Source organism: Triticum aestivum, chromosome 6A, assembly GCF_018294505.1.
Source record: "Triticum aestivum cultivar Chinese Spring chromosome 6A, IWGSC CS RefSeq v2.1, whole genome shotgun sequence".
Classification (NCBI taxonomy): domain Eukaryota; kingdom Viridiplantae; phylum Streptophyta; class Magnoliopsida; order Poales; family Poaceae; genus Triticum; species Triticum aestivum.
This window is the reverse complement of record NC_057809.1, coordinates 522,683,685-522,706,414: the sequence shown is the minus strand read 5'-3', so window position 1 is coordinate 522,706,414 and position 22,730 is coordinate 522,683,685. Positions and strand designations below refer to the sequence as shown.

Here is a 22,730-nt window from a genome sequence, read left to right as displayed (position 1 = left end):
AGCAAGAGAAAAGTAGATCGCAAAGGCAAATAATGAGAAAGAAGACCCGAGGGCCGTAGGTTTCACTAGTGGCTTCTCTCGAGAAAAATAGCAAACGGTGGGTGAACAAATTACTGTTGGGCAATTGATAGAACTTAAAATAATTATGATGATATCCAGGCAATGATCATTATATAGGCATCACTTCCAAGATTAGTAGACCGACTCTTGCCTTCATCTACTACTATTACTCCACACATCGACCGCTATCCAGCATGCATCTAGTGTATTAAGTTCATGGAGAAACAGAGTAATGCAATAAGAACGATGAAATGATGTAGACATGATCTATTTATGTAGAGATAGACCCCATTGTTTTATCCTTAGTAGCAACGATACATACGTGTCGTTTTGTTGGGAACGCAGTAATTTCAAAAAAATTCCTACGCACATGCAAGATCATGGTGATGCATAGCAACGAGAGGGGAGAGTGTTGTCTACGTACCCACGCAGACCGACTGCGAAAGCATTGACGCAATGTAGAGGAAGTAGTCGTACGTCTTCCCGATCTGACCGATCCAAGCACCGTTACTCCGGCACCTCCGAGTTCTTAGCACACGTACAGCTCGATGAAGATCCCCGGGCTCTGATCCAGCAAAGCGTCGGGGAGGAGTTCCGTCAGCACGACGGCGTGGTGACGATCTTGATGTTCTACTGTCGCAGGGCTTCGCCTAAGCACCGCTACAATATGATCGAGGTGGAATATGGTGGCAGGGGGCACTGCACACGGCTAAGGAACGATCTCAAGGATCAACTTGTGTCTCTGGGGTGGCCCTTGCCTCAGTATATAAAGGATGGAGGAGGAGGAGGCCGGCCAAGGTTGGTGCGGCCAAGATGTGGAGTCCTACTAGGATTCCAAGTCCTAGTAGGAGTCCACCAAGAGGGGAGGAAGGGAGAAGGAAATGGAGGAGAAGGAGAGGTGGCCGGCCCCCTTTTCCCTAGTCCAATTTGGACTAGAGGGGAGGGGGGCGCAACAGCCCCTTGGCCCTTTCTCCTCTTCCCACTAAAGCCCATCAAGGCCCATTGCTTCTCCCGTAACTACCCGGTACTCCGAAAAATACCCGAATCACTCAGAACCTTTCCGATGTCCGAATATAGTCGTCCAATATATCAATCTTTACGTCTCGACCATTTCGAGACTCCTCGTCATGTCCTCGATCTCATCCGGGACTCCGAACTCCTTCGGTACATCAAAACTCATAAACTCATAATATAACTGTCATCGAAACCTTAAGCGTGCGGACCCTACGGTTCGAGAACAATGTAGACATGACCGAGACACGTCTCCGGTCAATAACCAATAGCGGGACCTGGATGCCCATATTGGCTCCTACATATTCTACGAAGATCTTTATCGGTCAGACCGCATAACAACATACGTTGTTCCCTTTGTCATCGGTATGTTACTTGCCCGAGATTCGATCGTCGGTATCCAATACCTAGTTCAATCTCGTTACCGGCAAGTCTCTTTACTCGTCCCGTAATACATCATCCCGCAACTAACTCATTAGTTGCAATGCTTGCAAGGCTTAAGTGATGTGCATTACCGAGAGGGCCCAGAGATACCTCTCCGACAATCGGAGTGACAAATCCTAATCTCGAAATACGCCAACCCAACATCTACCTTTGGAGACACCTGTAATGCTCCTTTATAATCACCCAGTTATGTTGTGACGTTTGGTAGCACCCAAAGTGTTCCTCCGGTAAACGGGAGTTGCATAATCTCATAGTCATAGGAACATGTATAAGTCATGAAGAAAGCAATAGCAACATACTAAACGATCGGGTGCTAAGCTAATGAAATGGGTCATGTCAATCAGATCATTCAACTAATGATGTGACCTCGTTAATCAAATAACAACACCTTGTTCATGGTTAGGAAACATAACCATCTTTGATTAACGAGCTAGTCAAGTAGAGGCATACTAGTGACACTAAGTTTGTCTATGTATTCACACATGTATTATGTTTCCGGTTAATACAATTCTAGCATGAATAATAAACATTTATCATGATATAAGGAAATAAATAATAACTATATTATTGCCTCTACGGCATATTTCCTTCAGTCTCCCACTTGCACTAGAGTCAATAATCTAGATTACACAGTAATGATTCTAACACCCATAGTTCACATCGCCATGTGACCAACACCCAAAGGGTTTACTAGATTCAGTAATCTAGTTCACATCGCTATGTGATTAACACCCAAGGAGTACTAAGGTGTGATCATGTTTTGCTTGTGAGAGAATCTTAGTCAACGGGTCTGCCACATTCAGATCCGCATGTATTTTGCAAATTTCTATGTCAACAATGCTCTGCATGGGGCTACTCTAGCTAATTGCTCCCACTTTCAATATGTATCTAGACCGAGACTTAGAGCCATCTAGATTAGTGTCAAAACTTGCATCGGCGTAACCCTTCACGACGAACCCTTTTTTTTCACTTCCATAATCGAGAAACATATCCTTATTCCACTAAGGATAATTTGACCGCTGTCCAGTGATCTACTCCTAGATCACTATCGTACTCCCTTGCCAAACTCAGTGGTAGGGCATACAATAGATCTGGTATACAACATGGCATACTTTATAGAACCTTTGACTGAGGCATAGGGAATGACTTTCATTCTCTTTCTATCTTCTGCCGTGGTCGGGCTTTGAGTCTTACTCAACTTCACACCTTGTAACACAGGCAAGAAACCTTTTCTTTGACTGTTCCATTTTGAACTACTTCAAAATCTTGTCAAGGTATGTACTCATTGAAAAACCTTATCAAGTGTCTTGATCTATCTCTATAGATCTTGATACTCAATATGTAAGCAGCTTCACTGAGGTCTTTCTTTGAAAAACTCCTTTCAAACACTCCTTTATGCTTTGCAGAATAATTCTACATTATTTCCGATCAAAAATATGTCATTCACATATACTTATCAGAAAAGTTGTAGTGCTCCCACTCACTTTCTTGTAAATACAGGCTTCACCGCATGTCTGTATAAAACTATATGCTTTGATCAACTTATCAAAGCGTATATTCCAACTCCGAGATTCTTGCACCAGTCCATAGATGGATCGCTGGAGCTTGCATATTTAGTTAACACCTTTAGGATCGACAAAACCTTCTAGTTGCATCGTATACAACTCTTCTTTAGTAAATCCATTAAGGAATGCAGTTTTGTTTATCCATTTGCCAGATTTCATAAAATGCGGCAATTGCTAACACGATTCAGACAGACTTAAGCATAGATACGAGTGAGAAAAATCTCATCGTAGTCAACACCTTGAACTTGTCGAAAACCTTTTGCGACAATTCTAGCTTTGTAGATAGTAACACTACTATCAGCGTCCGTCTTCCTCTTGAAGATCCATTTATTTTCTATGGCTTGCCGATCATCGGGCAAGTCAACCAAAGTCCATACTTTGTTCTCATACATGGATCATATCTCAGATTTCATGGCTTCAAGCCACTTTGCGGAATCTGGGCTCACCATCGCTTCTTCATAGTTCGTAGGTTCATCATGATCTAGTAGCATGACTTCCAGAACAGGATTACTGTACCACTCTGGCGCGGATCTTACTCTGGTTGATCTACGAGGTTCAGTAGTATCTTGTTCTGAAGTTTCATGATCATCATCATTAGCTTCCTCACTAATTAGTGTAGGTGTCACAGAAACCGGTTTCTGTGATGTACTACTTTCCAATAAGGGAGGAGGTACAGTTACCTCATCAAGTTCTACTTTCCTCCCACTCACTTCTTTCGAGAGAAACTCCTTCTCCAGAAAGTTTCCGAATTTAGCAACAAAATTCTTGCCTTCGGATCTGTGATAGAAGGTGTACCCAACAATCTCCTTTGGGTATCCTATGAAGACATATTTCTCCGATTTGGGTTTGAGCTTATCAGGTTGAAACATTTTCACATAAGCATTGCAACCTCAAACTTTAAGAAACGACAGCTTAGGTTTCTTGCTAAACCATAGTTCATACGGTGTCATCTCAACGGATTTAGATGGTGCCCTATTTAACGTGAATGCAGCTGTCTCTAATGCATAACCCCAAAACGATAGTGGTAGATCGGTAAGATACATCATAGATTGCACTATATCCAATAAAGTACGGTTATGACGTTCGGACACACCATTACATTGTGGTGTTCCAGGTGGCATGAGTAGTGAAACTATTTCACATTGTTTTTAACTGAAGGCCAAACTCGTAACTCAAATACTCTTCTCTACGATCAGATCGTAGAAACTTTATTTTCTTATTATGATGATTTTTCACTTCACTCTGAAATTCTTTGAACTTTTCAAATGTTTCAGACTTATGTTTCATCAAGTAGATATACTCATATCTGCTCAAATCATCTGTGAAGATCAGAAAATAATGATACTTGTCGCGAGCCTCAATATTCATCGGACCATATACATCAGTATGTATGATTTCCAACAAATCTGTTGCTCGCTCCATTGTTCTAAAGAACAGAGTCTTAGTCATCTTGCCCATGAGGCATGGTTCGCAAGCATCAACTGATTCATAATCAAGTGATTCCAAAAGCCCATCAACATGGAGTTTCTTCATGCGCTTTACACCAATATGACCTAAACAGCAGTGCTACAAATAAGTTGCACTATCATTATTAACTTTGCATCTTTTGGTTTCAATATTATGATTATGTGTATCACTAAGATCGAGATCCAATGAACTATTTTCATTGGGTGTGTAACCATATAAGGTTTTATTCATATAAACAGAACAACAATTTATTCTCTTACTTAAATGAATAACCGTATTACAATAAACATGATCAAATCATATTCATGCTCAACACAAACACCAAATAACACTTATTTAGGTTCAACACTAATCTCGAAATTATAGGGAGTGTGCGATGATGATCATATCAATCTTGGAACCACTTCCAACACACATCGTCACTTCACCCTTAACTAGTCTCTGTTTATTCTGCAACTCCCGTTTCGAGTTACTAATCATAGCAACTGAACTAGTATCAAATACTGAGGGTTTGCTATAAACACTAGTAAAGTACACATCAATAACATGTATATCAAATATACTTATGTTCACTTTGCCATCCTTCTTATCCGCCAATCACTTGGGGTAGTTCCGCTTCCAGTGACCAGTCCCTTTGCAGTAGAAGCACTTAGTCTCAGGCTTAGGACCAGACTTAGGCTTCTTCACTTGAGCAGCAACTTGCTTGCTGTTTTTCTTGAAGTTCCCCTTCTTCCCTCTGCCCTTTTCTTGAAACTAGTGATCTTGTCAACCATCAACACTTGATGTTTTTCTTGATTTCTACCTTCGTTGATTTCAGCATCACGAAGAGCTTGGGAGTTGTTTCCGTTATCCCTTGCATATTATAGTTCATCACGAAGTTCTACTAACTTGGTGATGGTGACTAGAGAATTCTGTCAATCACTATCTTATCTGGAAGATTAACTCCCACTTGATTCAAGCGATTGTAGTACCCAGACAATCTGAGCACATGCTCACTAGTTGAGCGATTCTCCTCCATCTTTTAGCTATAGAACTTGTTGGAGACTTCATATCTCTCAACTCGGGTATTTGCTTGAAATATTAACTTCAACTCCTGAAACATCTCATATGGTCCATGACGTTCAAAACGTCTTTGAAGTCCCGATTCTAAGCTGTTAAGCATGGTGCACTTAAACTATCAAGTAGTCATCATATTGAGCTAGCCAAACGTTCATAACGTCTGCATCTGCTCCTGCAATAGGTCTGTCACCTAGCGGTGCATCAAGGACATAATTCTTCTGTGCAGCAATGAGGATAAACCTCAGATCACGGATCCAATCCGCATCATTGCTACTAACATCTTTCAACACAATTTTCTCTAGGAACATATCAAAATAAACATATGAAAGCAACAACGCGAGCTATTGATCTACAACATAGATATGCTAATACTACCAGGACTAAGTTCATGATAAATTAAAGTTCAATTAATCATATTGCTTAAGAACTCCCACTTAGATGGACATCCCTCTAATCTTCTAAGTGATCACGTGATCCAAATCAACTAAACCATAACCGATCATCACGTGAGATGGATTAGTCTTCAATGGTGAACATCATTATGTTGATCATATCTACTATATGATTCACGCTCGACCTTTCGGTCTCCGTGTTCCGAGGCCATATTTGCATATGCTAGGCTCGTCAAGTATAACCCGAGTATTCTGTGTGTGCAAAACTGGCTTGCACCCGTTGTAGATGGACGTAGAGCTTATCACACCCGATCATCACGTGGTGTCTGGGCACGACGAACTTTGGCAACGGTGCATACTCAGGGAGAACACTTCTTGATAATTAGTGAGAGATCATCTTAAAATGCTACCGTCAAACTAAGCAAAATAAGATGTATAAAAGATAAACATCATATGCAATCAAAATATGTGACATGGTATGGCCATCATCATCTTGCGCCTTTGATCTCCATCTCCAAAGTATTGTCATGATCTCTATCGTCACCGGCATGACACCATGATCTCCATCATCTTGATCTATATCAATGTGTCGTCACACGGTCGTCTCGCCAACTATTGCTCTTGCAACTATTGCTATCGCATTGCGATAAAGTAAAGCAATTATTTGGCGCTTGCATCTTATGCAATATAGAGACAACCATAAGGCTTTTGCCAGTTGCCGATAACTTTAACAAAACATGATCATCTCATACAACAACTTATATCTCATCACGTTTTGACCATATCACATCACAACATGCCCTGCAAAAACAAGTTAGACGTCCTCTACTATGTTGTTGCAAGTTTTACGTGGCTGCTACGGGCTTAAGTAAGAACCAATCTCACCTACGCATCAAAACCACAACGATAGTTTGTCAATTTGACTCCGTTTTAACCTTCGCAAGGACCGGGCGTAGCCACACTTGGTTCAACTAAAGTTGGAGAAACTGTCACCCACAAGCCACCTCTGTACAAAGCACGTCGGGAGAACCGGTCTCGCGTAAGCGTACACGTAATGTCGGTCTGGGCCGCTTCATCCAACAATACCGCCGAACCAAAGTATGACATGCTGGTAGGCAGTATGACTTATATTGCCCACAATTCACTTGTGTTCTACTCGTGCATATAACATCAACATATAAAACCTGGCTCTGATACCACTATTGGGGAACGCAGTAATTTCAAAAAAATTCCTACGCACATGCAAGATCATGGTGATGCATAGCAACAAGAGGGGAGAGTGTTGTCTACGTACCCACGCAGACCGACTGCGGAAGCGTTGACGTAATGTAGTGGAAGTAGTCGTACGTCTTCCCGATCCGACCGATCCAAGCACCGTTACTCCGGCACCTCCGAGTTCTTAGCACATGTACAGCTCAATGACGATCCCCGGGCTCCGATCCAGCAAAGCGTCAGGGAGGAGTTCCATCAGCACGACGGCGTGGTGACGATCTTGATGTTCTACTGTCGCAGGGCTTCGCCTAAGCACCGCTACAATATGATCGAGGTGGAATATGATGGCAGGGGGCACTGCACACGACTAAGGAACGATCTCAAGGATCAACTTGTGTCTCTGGGGTGCCCCTTGCCTCAGTATATAAAGGATGGAGGAGGAGGAGGCCGGCCAAGGTTGGTGCGGCCAAGATGTGGAGTCCTACTAGGATTCCAAGTCCTAGTAGGAGTCCACCAAGAGGGGAGGAAGGGAGAAGGAAGTGGAGGAGAAGGAGAGGTGGCCAGCCCCCTTTTCCCTAGTCCAATTCGGACTAGAGGGGAGGGGGGGCGCAGCAGCCCCTTGGCCCTTTCTCCTCTTCCCACTAAAGCCCATCAAGGCCCATTGCTTCTCCCGTAACTACCCGGTACTCCGAAAAATACCCGAATCACTCAGAACCTTTCCGATGTCCGAATATAGTCGTCCAATATATCAATCTTTACGTCTTGACCATTCGAGACTCCTCGTCATGTCCCCGATCTCATCCGGGACTCCGAACTCCTTCGGTACATCAAAACTCATAAACTCATAATATAACTGTCATCGAAACCTTAAGCGTGCGGACCCTACGGTTCGAGAACAATGTAGACATGACCGAGACACGTCTCCGGTCAATAACCAATAGCGGGACCTGGATGCCCATATTGGCTCCTACATATTCTACGAAGATCTTTATCGGTCAGACCGCATAACAACATACGTTGTTCCCTTTGTCATCGGTATGTTACTTGCCCGAGATTCGATCGTCGGTATCCAATACCTAGTTCAATCTCGTTACCGGCAAGTCTCTTTACTCGTTCTGTAATACATCATCCCGCAACTAACTCATTAGTTGCAATGCTTGCAAGGCTTACGTGATGTGCATTACCGAGAGGGCCCAGAGATACCTCTCCGACAATCGGAGTGACAAATCCTAATCTCGAAATACGCCAACCCAACATCTACCTTTGGAGACACCTGTAATGCTCCTTTATAATCACCCAGTTACGTTGTGACGTTTGGTAGCACCCAAAGTGTTCCTCCGGTAAACGGGAGTTGCATAATCTCATAGTCATAGGAACATGTATAAGTCATGAAGAAAGCAATAGCAACATACTAAATGATCGGGTGCTAAGCTAATGAAATGGGTTATGTCAATCAGATCATTCAACTAATGATGTGACCTCGTTAATCAAATAACAACACCTTGTTCATGGTTAGAAAACATAACCATCTTTGATTAACGAGCTAGTCAAGTAGAGGCATACTAGTGACACTAAGTTTGTCTATGTATTCACACATGTATTATGTTTCCGGTTAATACAATTCTAGCATGAATAATAAACATTTATCATGATATAAGGAAATAAATAATAACTATATTATTGCCTCTAGGGCATATTTCCTTCACGTTTCCCTTTCTGTCACTGGGATCAAGCAACGTAAGATTGAACCCACTACAAAGCACCTCTTCCCACTGCAAGATAAATAGATCAAGTTGGCCAAACAAAACCCAAATATCGGAGAAGAAATATGAGGCTATAAGCAATCATGCATATAAGAGATCAAAGAAACTCAAATAACTTTCGTGGATATAAAAAGATAGATCTGATCATAAACTCAAAGTTCATCGGATCCCAACAAACACACCGCAAAAGAGTTACATCATATGGATCTCCAAAAGACCATTGTATTGAGAATCAAGAGAGAGATGAAGCCATCTAGCTACTAACTACGGACCCGAAGGTCTACAAAGAACTACTCAAGCATCATCGGAGAGGCACCAGTGGAGGTGGTGAACCCCATCTGAGATGGTGTCTAGATTGGATCTGGTGGTTCTGGACTCCGCGATGGCTGGATAAATATTTCGTCAACTCCCCTAGGGTTCTGGGATTTTGGGGGTATTTATAGAGCAAAGAGACGGTCCGGAGGGCACCCGAGGTGGGCACAACCCACCAAGGCGCGCCTGGGCCTCCTGGCGCGCCCTGGTGGGTTGTGCCCCCCTCGGGGCACCCCCAGGCGCAACCAGGGCCCATTGTGTTCCTTCTGGCCCATAAAAATTCTCTGTAAAGTTTCGTGGCATTTGGACTCCGTTTGATATTGATTTTCTAGAATGTAAAAAACACGGAAAAAACAAGAACGGTCACTTGGCACTATGTCAATAGGTTAGTACCAAAAAATGATATAGAGTTCTCAATCCCCCTCAACCATTCAAACACAAGCCATGGCTAGCCAAATCCTCGGGTGTCCTCCATACAATCAACTTTCTGGGGGAGCTTGTTTCATTTTATTTTTTTATTTTGATTACTACACTGGGCATCATGATTACCAGCCTCTCTCGTGCAATGACAGGCGAATAAACACTCATCGTGAGAATAACGCGCTTAGCATGGAAGATACTGACCACCCCATGTCGCTCCATGAGCGGTACGGACACACAAAATAGATGTTTATTTGAAGACTTAGAGATGGCACATGCAAAATTACTCGGAACAGCAGGGTAATACCGTATATAGGTATATATGGTGGACACTCATGGAAAAAACTTGGCTCAAGGATTTTGAATGCACAAGCAGTATTCTCTCTTAGTACAGAAGCTTTGGCTACCAAAAAATTCTAAACAAGCACCACATGTTGGAGAATCCATAACTATATAACTTCGACGCAAGTATACCCAACCATAACTCATTATGTTGTATTCCTTGTCCAGCTTCAACTAATTTGCTCAAGTTTGAAAATAATTAATGTGTATTCACAATCATAAAAGATGTCCAAGATAATATATTTGTATGTGAAAATTCTCTTTCTTATACTAATCATTCATGAATTGCTTGTATGCCCAATATTGTGATTGTCAAACTTCAATAGATTTTACTTTATAAACCCAATGTGAAATTACTATTAGATATGATACAAGTATATGAGGCACATATAATTTCAACTTTGTGATATTCAATTCATTCAACAATTTACTCTTAGGATATGTGTGAAGCACAATAATAAATGACAAATAATTAAGTGAAGATCAAATGAGTAGTTAAATAATTAAGTAGCTATGTGAGGATTTTCTCTTATTTCAAAATTTTCAGATCTTAAGTATTTTATTCAATAAGCAAACAAAGCAAAATAAAATGACATTGCAAGAATAGCACATCTCAAGCGAAGAAGCGAAAATATCATAGCACATCTCCATCCTAGCCCAACCACACTTTCTATTCCAATTAAATCTTCATTTCCTATTAAAGTAATAATCCTTTTGCCTTAGGTTGTAAAGGAACATGTATTTTTGCCTTGCCAATAATTCTCACAAAATTATCATAAATCCTTTGACTCATCTGAACCTTGGATATGTAAAATTATTCAAGATCCCATGCTCATGGTGAGCACACCATCCAATTCTTGTTTCTGGACATATTTTTGAGGTTGTGAAGGAATTGTATTTTACGTATGCGTCCACCACGCACTATGTCGTGCGATGACGCCGATCACATCTTTTATGTTGGGCAATGCAGGTAGGAATTTGGATTGCAGCGTCCTCGGTAAGTTTTTCTAAAACATCACATGTGTTCCGAAAGTACTTTCGCAACAATACCTGTGTTGCAAAAAGGTGAATATTGAGAAACATAAATTCTGCAACATTATTTATGTTGCAAAATAAAAGCTACAATAAAACTTTGTTGCAAATTTTTTTCCAGAATAAGACATTTGTTGCAAAAAAAGTCTGCAACAAGACATGTGTTGCAAAAAAGTCCGGAACACAACAAATGTTGAAAATGTTTCTGGAACAAAATCTCTGTTGCGAAGTAGAGAAATACATCCACCCGTTAGATTGCGTCAGATTCGACGACTCGTAACGCGGCGGATTTTTTTAAAAGATTCATCGACCGACGTGTAGCAGCCCGCCCAATTTTATATTGCTTTTGTAATTCTCGAAATTAATCCTGGCCCTAAACCGACTTATATCCTTTGAGCATGCCAAATCACATCATTTTGCCAAAATAAATTAACTCTTTATATTTCAAACTCGATTAACCTTTTTTTGCATCAATATTTTTTTTCAATATCGGTGAACTTTTTAAAAAAAAATTGATGAACTTTTTTTAAAAATTTGATGAACTCTTTTTCAGGATTCATGAACTTTTTCAAAATCCGTGAATTATTTTGAATTCAAGATTTTGTTTGTTTTTGTGAAATTTTTTTAAATGCACTTTTTTTAGCATCTGTAGCCTTTATTAAATTTGAATGTTCATAGGGATACAAATGATATCGGGCGTAGTTACAAGCCACACATGGCGCCCGTTAGACAAAGAAACAGCAGGTTTCGCAAGAGTATGCGCTTCAAAATTAAACTTCCTATTCTCACAAACAAAATGAATATCCTGAAAATAAGTAGAGAGATGACTAATCTCACGCAATATAGGAGCTCCCCCTAGGAAAATCACTCCCTGGGGGAAAAAAGTGAAATCTACAAGGGCCGGCCCACCAGAGTTGGCACCTGGGCGACATGGAGCTTCCCTAGCGCCTGAAATGCCAAATAGGAGCTCCCCCTAGGAAAATCTTATCCGCCGCTCGCTGAAGCAAACTGTCGACCAAACGCACACTCAAGAGAGGCGAGTGGTCTGGGATGTTAAAACAGGTGCTCATATAGAAAACAGGTGATCAAATAAAAACGTTCAAGTTTTAAAGCTCCAAATTTCAAAAAAAGTTCGCATTTTCAAATATTGTTCATAAATTCAAAAAAGTATATGCATTTTTCAAATATTGTTCAGTAATTTCAAAATTATTTGTGTTTTAAAAAATTGTTCATTATTTTTCCTTGAACATTCATAACTTTTATTTCAAGATTCTATAAAATGTTTCTGTTGTAAAACTTGTTTGTAAATTGAAAAAAATGTTTGCGTCTTCAATTTGAAAAATGTTCCTCTTTTCTAAAATTTGTTCAGAAATTTGAAAAAATGTTTGAGTCTTCAATTTTTTGGGGGGAGTTTGAAAAATGTTCTTATTTTCTAAAATTTGTTCAAAAATGTTAAAAAACATTCTGAATTTTATAAAACCTTCATGTTTTTTCAAATATTGTTCATAAATTTAAAAAATTCACATTTATCCAATATTTTTCAGGAATTTAGTAAAAAAATCATGTTTTGAGAAATTGGTCACATTTTTCTTTAAAATATTTATTTTTTTTCAAGATTTTAAGAAATGTGTCCCTTTGAATAAATTTTTGCAAATTGGGAAAAAATATTCGTGTCTTCATAATTTGTTGGGAATTAGGAAAAATATTGCAGTTTTTCAGAAATTTCAAAACATATTCATGTTTTCAAAATTATTTTGGAGTCGGAAAAATGGTTTGCCAATTTCAAAAAATGTTCCTATTGGATTTTTTGGTATTTTAGAAAATGTTCCTATTTTGAAAAAATGTTCGCTTTGGAATTTTTGAATTTTTTTAATTTGGCAATAAATTTGTAAAGTGGTCCCGTTTCGTAAAACATTCACTTTTTTCCAAAAAAATGCTTGACGATGGAAATTTCAAAAATATTCCGGGGCCGTGCTGGAGTGTGTTCTTAGGCCTTGTACAATGGGAGGTGCTTAGGGGAGGTGTTTAGAAAAATAAACCAGACTTTCCTTAAGCATCGGTGCTTATTTGTACAAGGTAGACGCTTAACTAAGCGTCTCTCCTATAGAAATAGGCACCGGTGCTTCAGAAAAACTCGATTTATTTTTCTAAGCACCTCTCTAAGCATCTCCCATTGTACAAGGCCTTAGAGGGTTAGCGCTGCCTTGTAGTATTAATGTTGGCTAGTTGAACTGGTACCCTCGCGAACCTCTGTACTTTGAGATATTTGCGGCAGAGAGCGGCAGATAGGAGCTCCCCTCCCCCAAAGCAAGCCAGGGCCGACCAGTGCTTTTGCCAAGGTGCATGCAACTATGGGCTGCAACTGTGGTTCTGCCCAACTCATCAAATATTCTGTGGAATTTGCTGAATAAAGCTTGGTTTATCGCTCAAAAAAATCAAATGCCACCTATCAACTATTTTTTTTCAAATACCAGCGCTAACCCCTAAAAGAATCAAATACCACCACTAAGCCGCATGTTATTTTGTTGGAAAGTTGGGCCGAAGTTTGTGAACTCGAGAACTTTCTTAGACAAAGAAAAGAATTATCTAAGAAAAACTTATCTCAAAAACAAAAGCCACAAAGCCGCTTTTTCTCAGAGGGAGGGAGAGAAAAGCCACCCTCCGAATGAAATGTTCATCATTGCAGAAATCCCTTGGGAATTTCACAGTAGTTTCAGTTGGTTGGAGCCACAAAGTGGTTTTATAGAAGAAGAAACGTTGTTCCTTGTACGGTGGTCAGTGAAGGTGTGTGCACCTGTCATTAATCCAGAAGCTTCTCTCAGTGGGGGTTTGCATTAGAAAAACATCACTCAGCCCCCTCCCATCTGAGCGCAGATGCTCGATTCGTTCCCTCACCGAGCATCAAGCGGAGGGGCCTAGCTCGATTAGAAAGTCCCCAGCTAGAAGATAAGGGTCGGCCTTGCTGATCTTGTCTCCACGCCCACAGAAGCCTCCATTCCTCCCACGAATCCCGGCCCGGACGCGAGCACGCAGCCGCGGGAATCAAACAACAGTGCAAGGGGAACAAGAACAAAATGCCATCCACGCCCGTGGCCGAGCCCGTTCGGCTCTGGGCGCGTAGCCGTTCGTGCGTTCCAAGTCAGGATTCTTCTTGGCGATCGCAACTTGCCTCTGGCGTATCGACTCCCCCACGTCCACTCACGCACGGGCCATGCGCGACCCATGCGTCCATTCACGCACACGCTGTTGGGTTGGAGAGATGACACCATGGACGGGACGGGGTCCTAACGATTCTCTTCTCTAGGCCTACCAGAAGGTCGTCAGTAGCCCTCAAGCACCGTCCGTCATTTTGGCATCTTCTTGCCATCCCTTTGACGCTACGGCCTATGGTAGACAGGCATGGATGGACGAGTCACTCGGCAGAGTGAGCCGAGCCGTGGCGAGCAAATCCCGCGCCACCAGGATATGCCAATTTGGTGGCTTGCACCTGTAAGGTTCCTCTCCTGGCAATGAAATCTCCGGGTCACTACCTAGCTAGTGGTCACTTCCCTGTGGCCAAGGGCGTGCAATAATAACTACTGATAAGTGAGCCCTGACGACGGCAACGTACGCGCATCAGTTGTGTTTTGTACTAGTAGTTTGACGCGAGGGGGACAAAAACTCGCACGATTTGGCCCGTAATCCCCGCTGTTTTCGGCTCATTCGGATGAATACTCATACCAAAGCCATCCGTTTTCATGCCGTAAAAAACCAGAGGTTTGGATGTAGCGTCAACCGGGCGGAGGCCGGCCGACGTCCTAGCAACGATAAGCAGTTGTGTGAGAATCTGCACCGCTGCAAGTACGAGCCGTACGTACGCGAGCCTGATCAGCTAGCAGCGCGCGGCTTAGTGAGGACCATACCGGCATAACCACGAGGGCGCCTCTCACTGTCAGGACGCGCCACGAGAGGCAACTAATTAGGCCACGACTCGGCGAGAGGACCACGACGAATCGCCATTGAACCCCAAAAGGCAAAAGGCCTAGCTTGGCTCGGCCGCCCCTCTTATCTCCCCGAGTCCCCACGAGGGCCACGGCCGTATATATCTCAGTCCCAATCTCGGGGCCTCGCCGCAGCAGCGTCCCGTCCCCGTCGCCCGGATATCTACGCGCGCGGCTGCAACTGGGCGATCGGTATGTGCATCCGATCCGAGCACGCTGAACTGCACGGCACGAGGGGTCGAATCCCGCGGGGCATCCGGCGCGTGGTGCCCCGGGGAGCCGAGCATTAAGGCGGGCCGGCAATAGAAGTTTGTTAGGCACGACAGCAAGGGCGGCGCGTGGGCGGGCTTCGCCGTTGAGCCGAGCGTTGCGGCCGGCATGAATACGCGCACCGGCGACGGCAACGGCAGCGGCAGCCTCCTTTCCGTAACGGGCTGAGCTTTCCGTGAACAGCTCGTTGGTTGTAAGAAACCCCGAGAGATACTGGAGAAACCGACTGCACACGAGATGTATATATAATCGAGCATCGATCGATCGACGGAGTAAGAAGATCTCCGGGGCCGGAGGTGAGGGCGAGACCGGTACCCGTTGCCGGCCGGCCGGCCGTGGCGTCGCTGGCGCGGCGATTCACGCGTGTCTCCGGGGATCTACGTACGTACGAGAGCGACGGGTGAGGATGTCGATCGCCCCCCGCCGCGCCCTACCGCGCTGTCCGTTCGGTTTCCTGTCACGCTGTCGACTCCTGCGGTTTGCCTCCCCCCTATCGCTGCTCTGACGTACCCCCCTCTACGACCTAAACCTACACCGTTGCTGCGAAATTCACTGCCTCTAGGCAGGTGAGCGGGCGCCGTCAGTACCCATCACGACGAGGCATGTACGCACGGACGGACCCTAACCCTAGTTAGCTCCACAAGTTTCAGCCGGGGCGGCATGCATCATCAGAAGGGAAACGACTCGGTCTCCGCAACTAGATTGGTTTTGTCAATTGTGCCTCCGCTATAGCTCGTTAGGTGCGTACGCTCTGCATCTGTGCTCCTGCTATTCACTGGTCACAGATTCACCAAACAGTCATTAAGCCTAGGCTACTGCTACATGATCTACTAACAGTTGCTTGAGCAGTGCTGCTAGATCTCGACCGATCGATCGATCTAGCTCCGGCGATGGATGGATACGCGTCGACAAGCACCGAGTGAATGTGGCCGTTTGACCTAACAAATTAACCAGCAGTACAGCGACAGGCTCCTGTTTGGATCGACCCCGCTCATCTTTCTTCCTAGATAAGAATCATTGTACCGGCTGATTGCTCCGTCGGCGTAAAATTAACCCTAGATAATCCAGTTCCGCTTGTTGACGCTCAGCCAGATCGATGGGAGCCAATTGTCCCAGACGTCAGAGTTGGATCCTAGTTGCCGCCAAGCATGCACGCACGCCCTGATTCATGCTCCTCGCACTGGCCGACCACTACCAAAGGTTCTACGTAAGTACCACCTCTGTTTATTTTTATAAGACGTTTTAGACTTTCAAACACTGTTCAAAAACAGCACAAAGCAAGTTGTCTGAACGTCTTATAAAAACAAACGGAGGGAGTAAGTACGTTCATGTTAGCCACAAAATGCACCGATCCAACTTAGATTCCTTGGGTGATCCGTGCACTCGAATAATCACCGTGGGCCTAGCAGAGCATGCATTATTTTTCATCAGAGACTCGACCGAAGGACCTCGTTGAATATGAAACACGCAGCCGGGGACAAGATGTCAGATCATATCGTGAGTGGATCGGCAGCACGTCAGTGTGGTTGCCACTCCTGTCCAGCACGGACGCGCGCACGTACGTGCACCTGCACTGACAGGTGACAGCAAAAGGACAAGGGGCGCTGGCGATGGCAGGCAGGCAGGCCCATCCGACGAAGACGCATGAATATATCTCGTACGTACGGCGGAGACCATGCCGGAACAGCGCGTCTGGACGTTGTCAAGGCGCACGTACCCCGTCCGGTGGGCCAACGGCGGTGGGAAGCCGGGCGACCCGTCGGACGGCGTATGGCGGTGTACGGCCACACCACACGTCCTGTTCCGAGCATGGGTGGAAGTCCAACGGAACAGTGCGCCGCAGCGTGGCGCGAGCACGTCCGTGGGCAGTGCGCTGGCTGCTCGGACCGCACGTACGGCTTGCGCCTGCTCGCCGAGGTTGATGGCCGGCCCGTACTCGTGCCTGATCCAAGCGCACCATCGCCGGCGGTGGGGGACACCCGGGCTTGTCACGCGCCGTTGTGCCTCCAGAATATTTTTGGACCGGTATTGTTTCGGGTCCATGATGTGCATGCAGAATTCTCGATGCCCCGAACGAAGGAGCGAAACGAAAAGAACTTGTCTAGATCTCAGGCGACTGAATTTTTACCAAGTCTCATTCAAATGATATAACATGTAATAGAGAAAAAGAAATAAATAAATTTTAGACGGATTTTAATGTAAGATTTCATGGATACATCATTAACTGAGACTGAACAAAATATCAGTCGACCGAGACTTAGCAAGATCGAAACCTGGATGGTCATAAGCAAAACCAGGACTTGAATGCTGCTAATTAACCTGCCATATATATACTCATAAAAGAGCTGGGAGGACACGTACAGCACACTCACGAGAGGCACGGATGTCATGCAGGGGCGAGAGAAAATTACTGCTGCATACATGTACGTGCCCTGCGTTCCGGACAATGTCGTGCGTACGTCTCATACCCCGGAAAACACGCATAAACGGACGTACTCCTACTACGAGTACGTACGTGCTAAATAGCTCGCACGGATGAGACGCTGGTAGGACACGGCGGGGCAGGCGGGGGAAAGCGACGGCGCCTTCGAGCGAGCCCGACGCCGACGCGACAGGCGGACGTGTGCGGATGGACAGCAAAACAAACCCCCCACAAGTGCATCTCAGCGACTCTTCAGCCCAGTCCCCGGCCATGCAGCCACCCTCTGTTTCTTTTCCTCTCCCGGGGCCACCCACGTCGTCCCTTGATCACCAGCGGCGTCGTCGTGTACACATACACCAATCCGATCTGCACAGATGAGCCCGGTCTGACTCGACGTAGCCACACGTCCACGTACCAATCCGGGCAGGATTAGCACCGGGCCGTACGTGCTAGGGCGCGCGCGGGCGCAACGACCTACCCAACCCGTCGCTGATCGCCATTACTGGCTAGGCTAGATAGCCTGCCGCCCGCGTCGTACGTCGTGGCTAGCCATCGCCTATCGATCGGGGAGGTGGCGCGCGCGCGGCACCGGGCCGGGTCGGGTCGACCGCGGACGCTGCCCGCGCCGCGGCACCGCAGACGTGGCCGGCCGGACGGACGGGGCAGCTGGCCGAGCGGGCGTGATGTGATCGCGCCGTGGTCCTCGTGACGCCGACCGCGGCTCGATCGCGTACGAACGTCCGCTGCCCGCCCAATTAGGGCCCGCTTGGATTGTCGTTTTCAGGGCAAATACACCGGTAAAATATACCTCCGTATGGAAAATTCAGACCGGCTACGCATGGCTGCTTGGTTGATCGTTTTTGGTCCGTAATATTTACACAGGTTCGTTCGATTACACCTGTAATTAACCGGTATTTGGTACAGACCTCGGCCCGTCGTTTCTCCCAGCATCTTCGTAATCCTCTCCTCTTTTGAGCCTAGGCGAGGTCGACGGCTTCGCCGCGACGCCGCCGCAACCACCACGGACCGGCAGGCTCTGGCGCCAGCGTCCATGATGGAGTGCCGGCGGCGATGATTGATTCTGGCGCCGGCGAGGCGCCGGCGACGTTGACCGCGACGGCGGCTAGGTGATGACGGGGTTGTTCATGCGCGTCGCTATAGGATCCGCACCACGCGTCAGATCTCCTTGTTGATGCCGATGACCTAGTCCAGCTCGCCCGCCACCGCGCGACTTCTCCGCCGGCTGCGCACGGCCGACGGCCTTGACCAGAGAGGTGGAGATCGGGATGGTGTCGGGCAGCAGGAACTGCAAGGGCAGCCTCTTGAGCGGGGGGAGGGGGTGGACGGGAGCGGCGGCGACGGCGGCAGCTTCCTGATCCATTCATCCCCCACGACAGCCAATGAGGAAGAAGACGCGTGATTATGGACGTGGGAACCGTGAAGGGTAAGGACAGAATTTACAAGCGGAAATTGTATCCGGCTGTAAATTACTGGAGACCAGTATTATGCGGTTGTAACTTGTTCCGACTGTAAGATTTTTTCGGGGCTTCCAAGCGGGGCCTTAATGTGTCATGGACTACACTCCTGGCGCTACGCACGTACCCTCTGCCAGTTGCCCTCGGAGAAAAACCACGTGCATATTTTTGGTTTTTTGTAAACAAGTTTGATTAGGCACACTCTTTTTAAGATATACGGTCAAACTATGTGCAAATTATGAAATGCAGTGAACTGTGTGGCTGCACGCTCTTCAATTTAAAATACCGTGTTAAGTTGTCTGCAAATTGGGCGAACGCAGCGTACTGTGTGGCTTGTGCAATGACCCTTCTCGCCGGATCGGATTGGTTAGTTAGGAATGTCTGCCATGATATCGTGACAACTAGCGTTCCGAAATGGGGGCCTAGGTGGGCGGTTCTATATAGCCACCTTGAATGGAAGCCGAACTTGTGCAAAAAATCATGAGGAGTTGGTTCGTTCACGGTGTGCCCACTTGCCCTGCATGTTTCGGGCAACACTTCGCGACAAGTAGCTCCACACTCCCATGGCCTTTCCCACAAATATCTGAAATGAGCCCGTTGCACAAAACACGTTAATACCAACAGCTCCTCAATTCGGATAACATAATAAAATGTCAATACTAGAGTTTGAATCGTCACGCCGTGTTATCTAGAACAGTTTTGCTAAAGCACATCTAGATGTGCTATAAGTATTGCACATCTAAATCCTATGTCATTGATCTTACGTTGAGATTCGTGCGGATACTTTCTTTTTCTTTTTTTCCCTCTTTATGATTGACTCACTCACTTAGATGTGCAATAAGTAGAGCACATCTAGATGTGCGCTAGACACACCCTATCTAGAAGGTCCCGAAGGTTGCATTCAGCAACGGTTGTTAGGAGTTTGTTAGCACCCGATTCATAGTTGTATACGCTATCAAGGTAAGGGTACTACGAAGGGTGTAACGCTTCAAGTTATTAGAAATATGTGTCATATGTCACCTGTCAAAAGAAAGGGTCTGGTGCAATGCATGGATACCTGGTCAAATTTGAAATATATCCATTGATACTATTCATTTTTATTTATCTCTTATCGAGTCTAGAAATTTCAAAATCCTCTCTTGCACGCAAAATCGCCTTATTCACCGTTGTTGCTATTACCACGCTATTCACCTCCGAAGATGTTTTCGTCACGTCTACCCTAGCCAACCTCCTATAACTGTAGCACGTTGATACCGTCCTTGACTTCTCTTCAACAAATCTTTTATCTAGCTCCCTCTGGGCTCTGACGGTAGCTTATCAACCATCCTCACTGCACTCGCCTCCCCTTGCATGCATCGACAACCCTAAGCTTCATAAACAAGATTACATATCTGGTCACCAACTATGATGTATCCGCTCTTCATTGACCATGACTCCACCGTTGCACCCCTCAAGCAAAGGCCCCCATGAGGACGTTAGGCAATCGGTGGGAAGAAGAAGCATAGGAGGAAGACAAAGAGCTTGATTTATTACAAAAACACACACAATTTAGGATGAGAATTTGAAAGCTTTTATAAATTAGAATTGAATGTTCCACACACAACCAAGAAATACCCGATTAAACAAATCAAATAAATTTTGAAGTGCAGACTCGAGCACATGCTGCTTAACTTTTCGAGTAATGTCACGACAACAAGAGCGCCACAACTCTATTAGAAGAAGGAAATTAATAACCCTTTTGCTTTACATAAAAATCATAATGGAGAAAACATAGCTGAAAACCAAAGAAATAAATAATGACACGAGTGCACATAGTGAAGCGTCCCGTTCGATAGATGCAAGGTTTCTATACACGCTAGTACGAGTACATCCATGGCATGGAACATTTTTTGTGCAAGGGTATTTTGGTCAACATTTAGAAGCCAGGGGCACTTGCGTAATTTCACGGGCAGCAACGATCCATCGGTTGCAGATATTTACCCGCTATCCTTGTGTGATGCAGAGGCCAAGCTCATTGGGTGGAGCTCTTGGCGCTCCTAGCTCGTCGACAAGCACACCCACAAAGCCACTGATAATAAGCACACAGCAGCGCGCGCTCTTATAGTAGAACGTTCTGAACTCCGCACCAGCCCATGCAAGACTTCCAGTCCATCCCGGGCCTCGCCGGGCGGCTGTTCGGCGGCGCGGCGGCGGCGGACATCCGGCGCGTGCAGGGCCCGGCGTCCCGGTGCGGCGTGTTCTCGCAGGCGGCGTCCGCGCAGCCGGAGGCGGCCGTCAAGTGCCCGCGGTGCGAGTCCACCAACACCAAGTTCTGCTACTACAACAACTACAACCTGTCGCAGCCGCGCCACTTCTGCAAGAGCTGCCGCCGGTACTGGACCAAGGGCGGCGTCCTCCGCAACGTCCCCGTCGGCGGCGGCTGCCGCAAGGCCAAGCGCAGCTCCTCGTCGGCGTCCGCACCGTCGACGCCCGCGGCCACGGACGCCAAGAGCCAGCGGCGCGCGTCCGCGTCGTCCTCCTCCCGCTCCAACAGCGGCAGCGGCAGCGCCAGCCCCACGGCCGCTGCGGAAGAGACGACGACAACGGAGACCGAGCCCCCTCCTCCGCCCACGCCGTCGTCCAACTCCAACTCCAACGCGGTCTCCTTCGCCAACCGCATGACGAACTACCCCTTCGCGGCAGACGTGCCACCTCCGGCGCCGATATTCGCCGACCAGGCCGCCGCGCTCGCGTCCCTCTTCGCGCCGCCTCCTCCACCGCCTCTCCCGGTGTTCAGCTTCTCGGCGGAGCCCAAGATGGAGGAGGCGATCGGGTCACTGCTGCTCCCGGGGCAGGAGGCGTCGCAGGAGCCAGAGGAGCCCACCTGCACCTCCACCGTCGCGGACATGGCGCCGTTCATGTCGCTGGACGCGGGGATCTTCGAGCTCGGCGACGCGTCGCCGGCCGATTACTGGAACGGCGGGAGCTGCTGGACGGACGTCCAGGACCCGTCCGTCTACCTACCCTAGTTTGGCTTAGTTCCTCATCACGATTGCCTTAATTAAGCTGCGGTTAAATGCTTCTTAACGACGACCAACAGCTAGCTGGTAAGTACTATAGCACATGTAATGCTACGTGTACGTACGTACTGCCTGCACTTGTACCGTACCTCTTTGTTCTTGTTGCATTTCTGTGGCTGCACATCACAGGTTTGTGTAAGAAAGCTAACCATTGTGTCGCTACAACCGAATCACATTACCACTTATTCTTGCTACTCTTTAGATTGTGATTGTGTGAACTTCTCCAATGCATGTTGTACCCCTAAATTGTTGGCCTGTCTCAGTATTCTCTCATACTCTTTTCTGTAACATAAATCGCTTATGTGAATTTGGGAAAAATATATAGAATACATAGATTGCGGCGTAAAGTTGTGCAATGTTTTCAAACATATATTTAACTTTTTTCTGCACGGATCACGGTGTCATACACGCATATACCTCATCCGTAATTTCACATATATATTTA

General features: G+C 45.9%; 1 protein-coding gene across 1 annotated transcript; it reads left to right on the top strand.

The window, feature by feature from the left end:
* Positions 1-21,227: 21,227 nt before the first annotated feature.
* On the top strand, positions 21,228-22,479 carry LOC606390 (dof zinc finger protein 4). Its single transcript, XM_044548218.1, has one exon. It carries the CDS (start codon positions 21,359-21,361, stop codon positions 22,232-22,234), a length of 876 nt encoding a protein of 291 aa, XP_044404153.1. The 5' UTR covers positions 21,228-21,358; the 3' UTR covers positions 22,235-22,479.
* Positions 22,480-22,730: the final 251 nt, after the last annotated feature.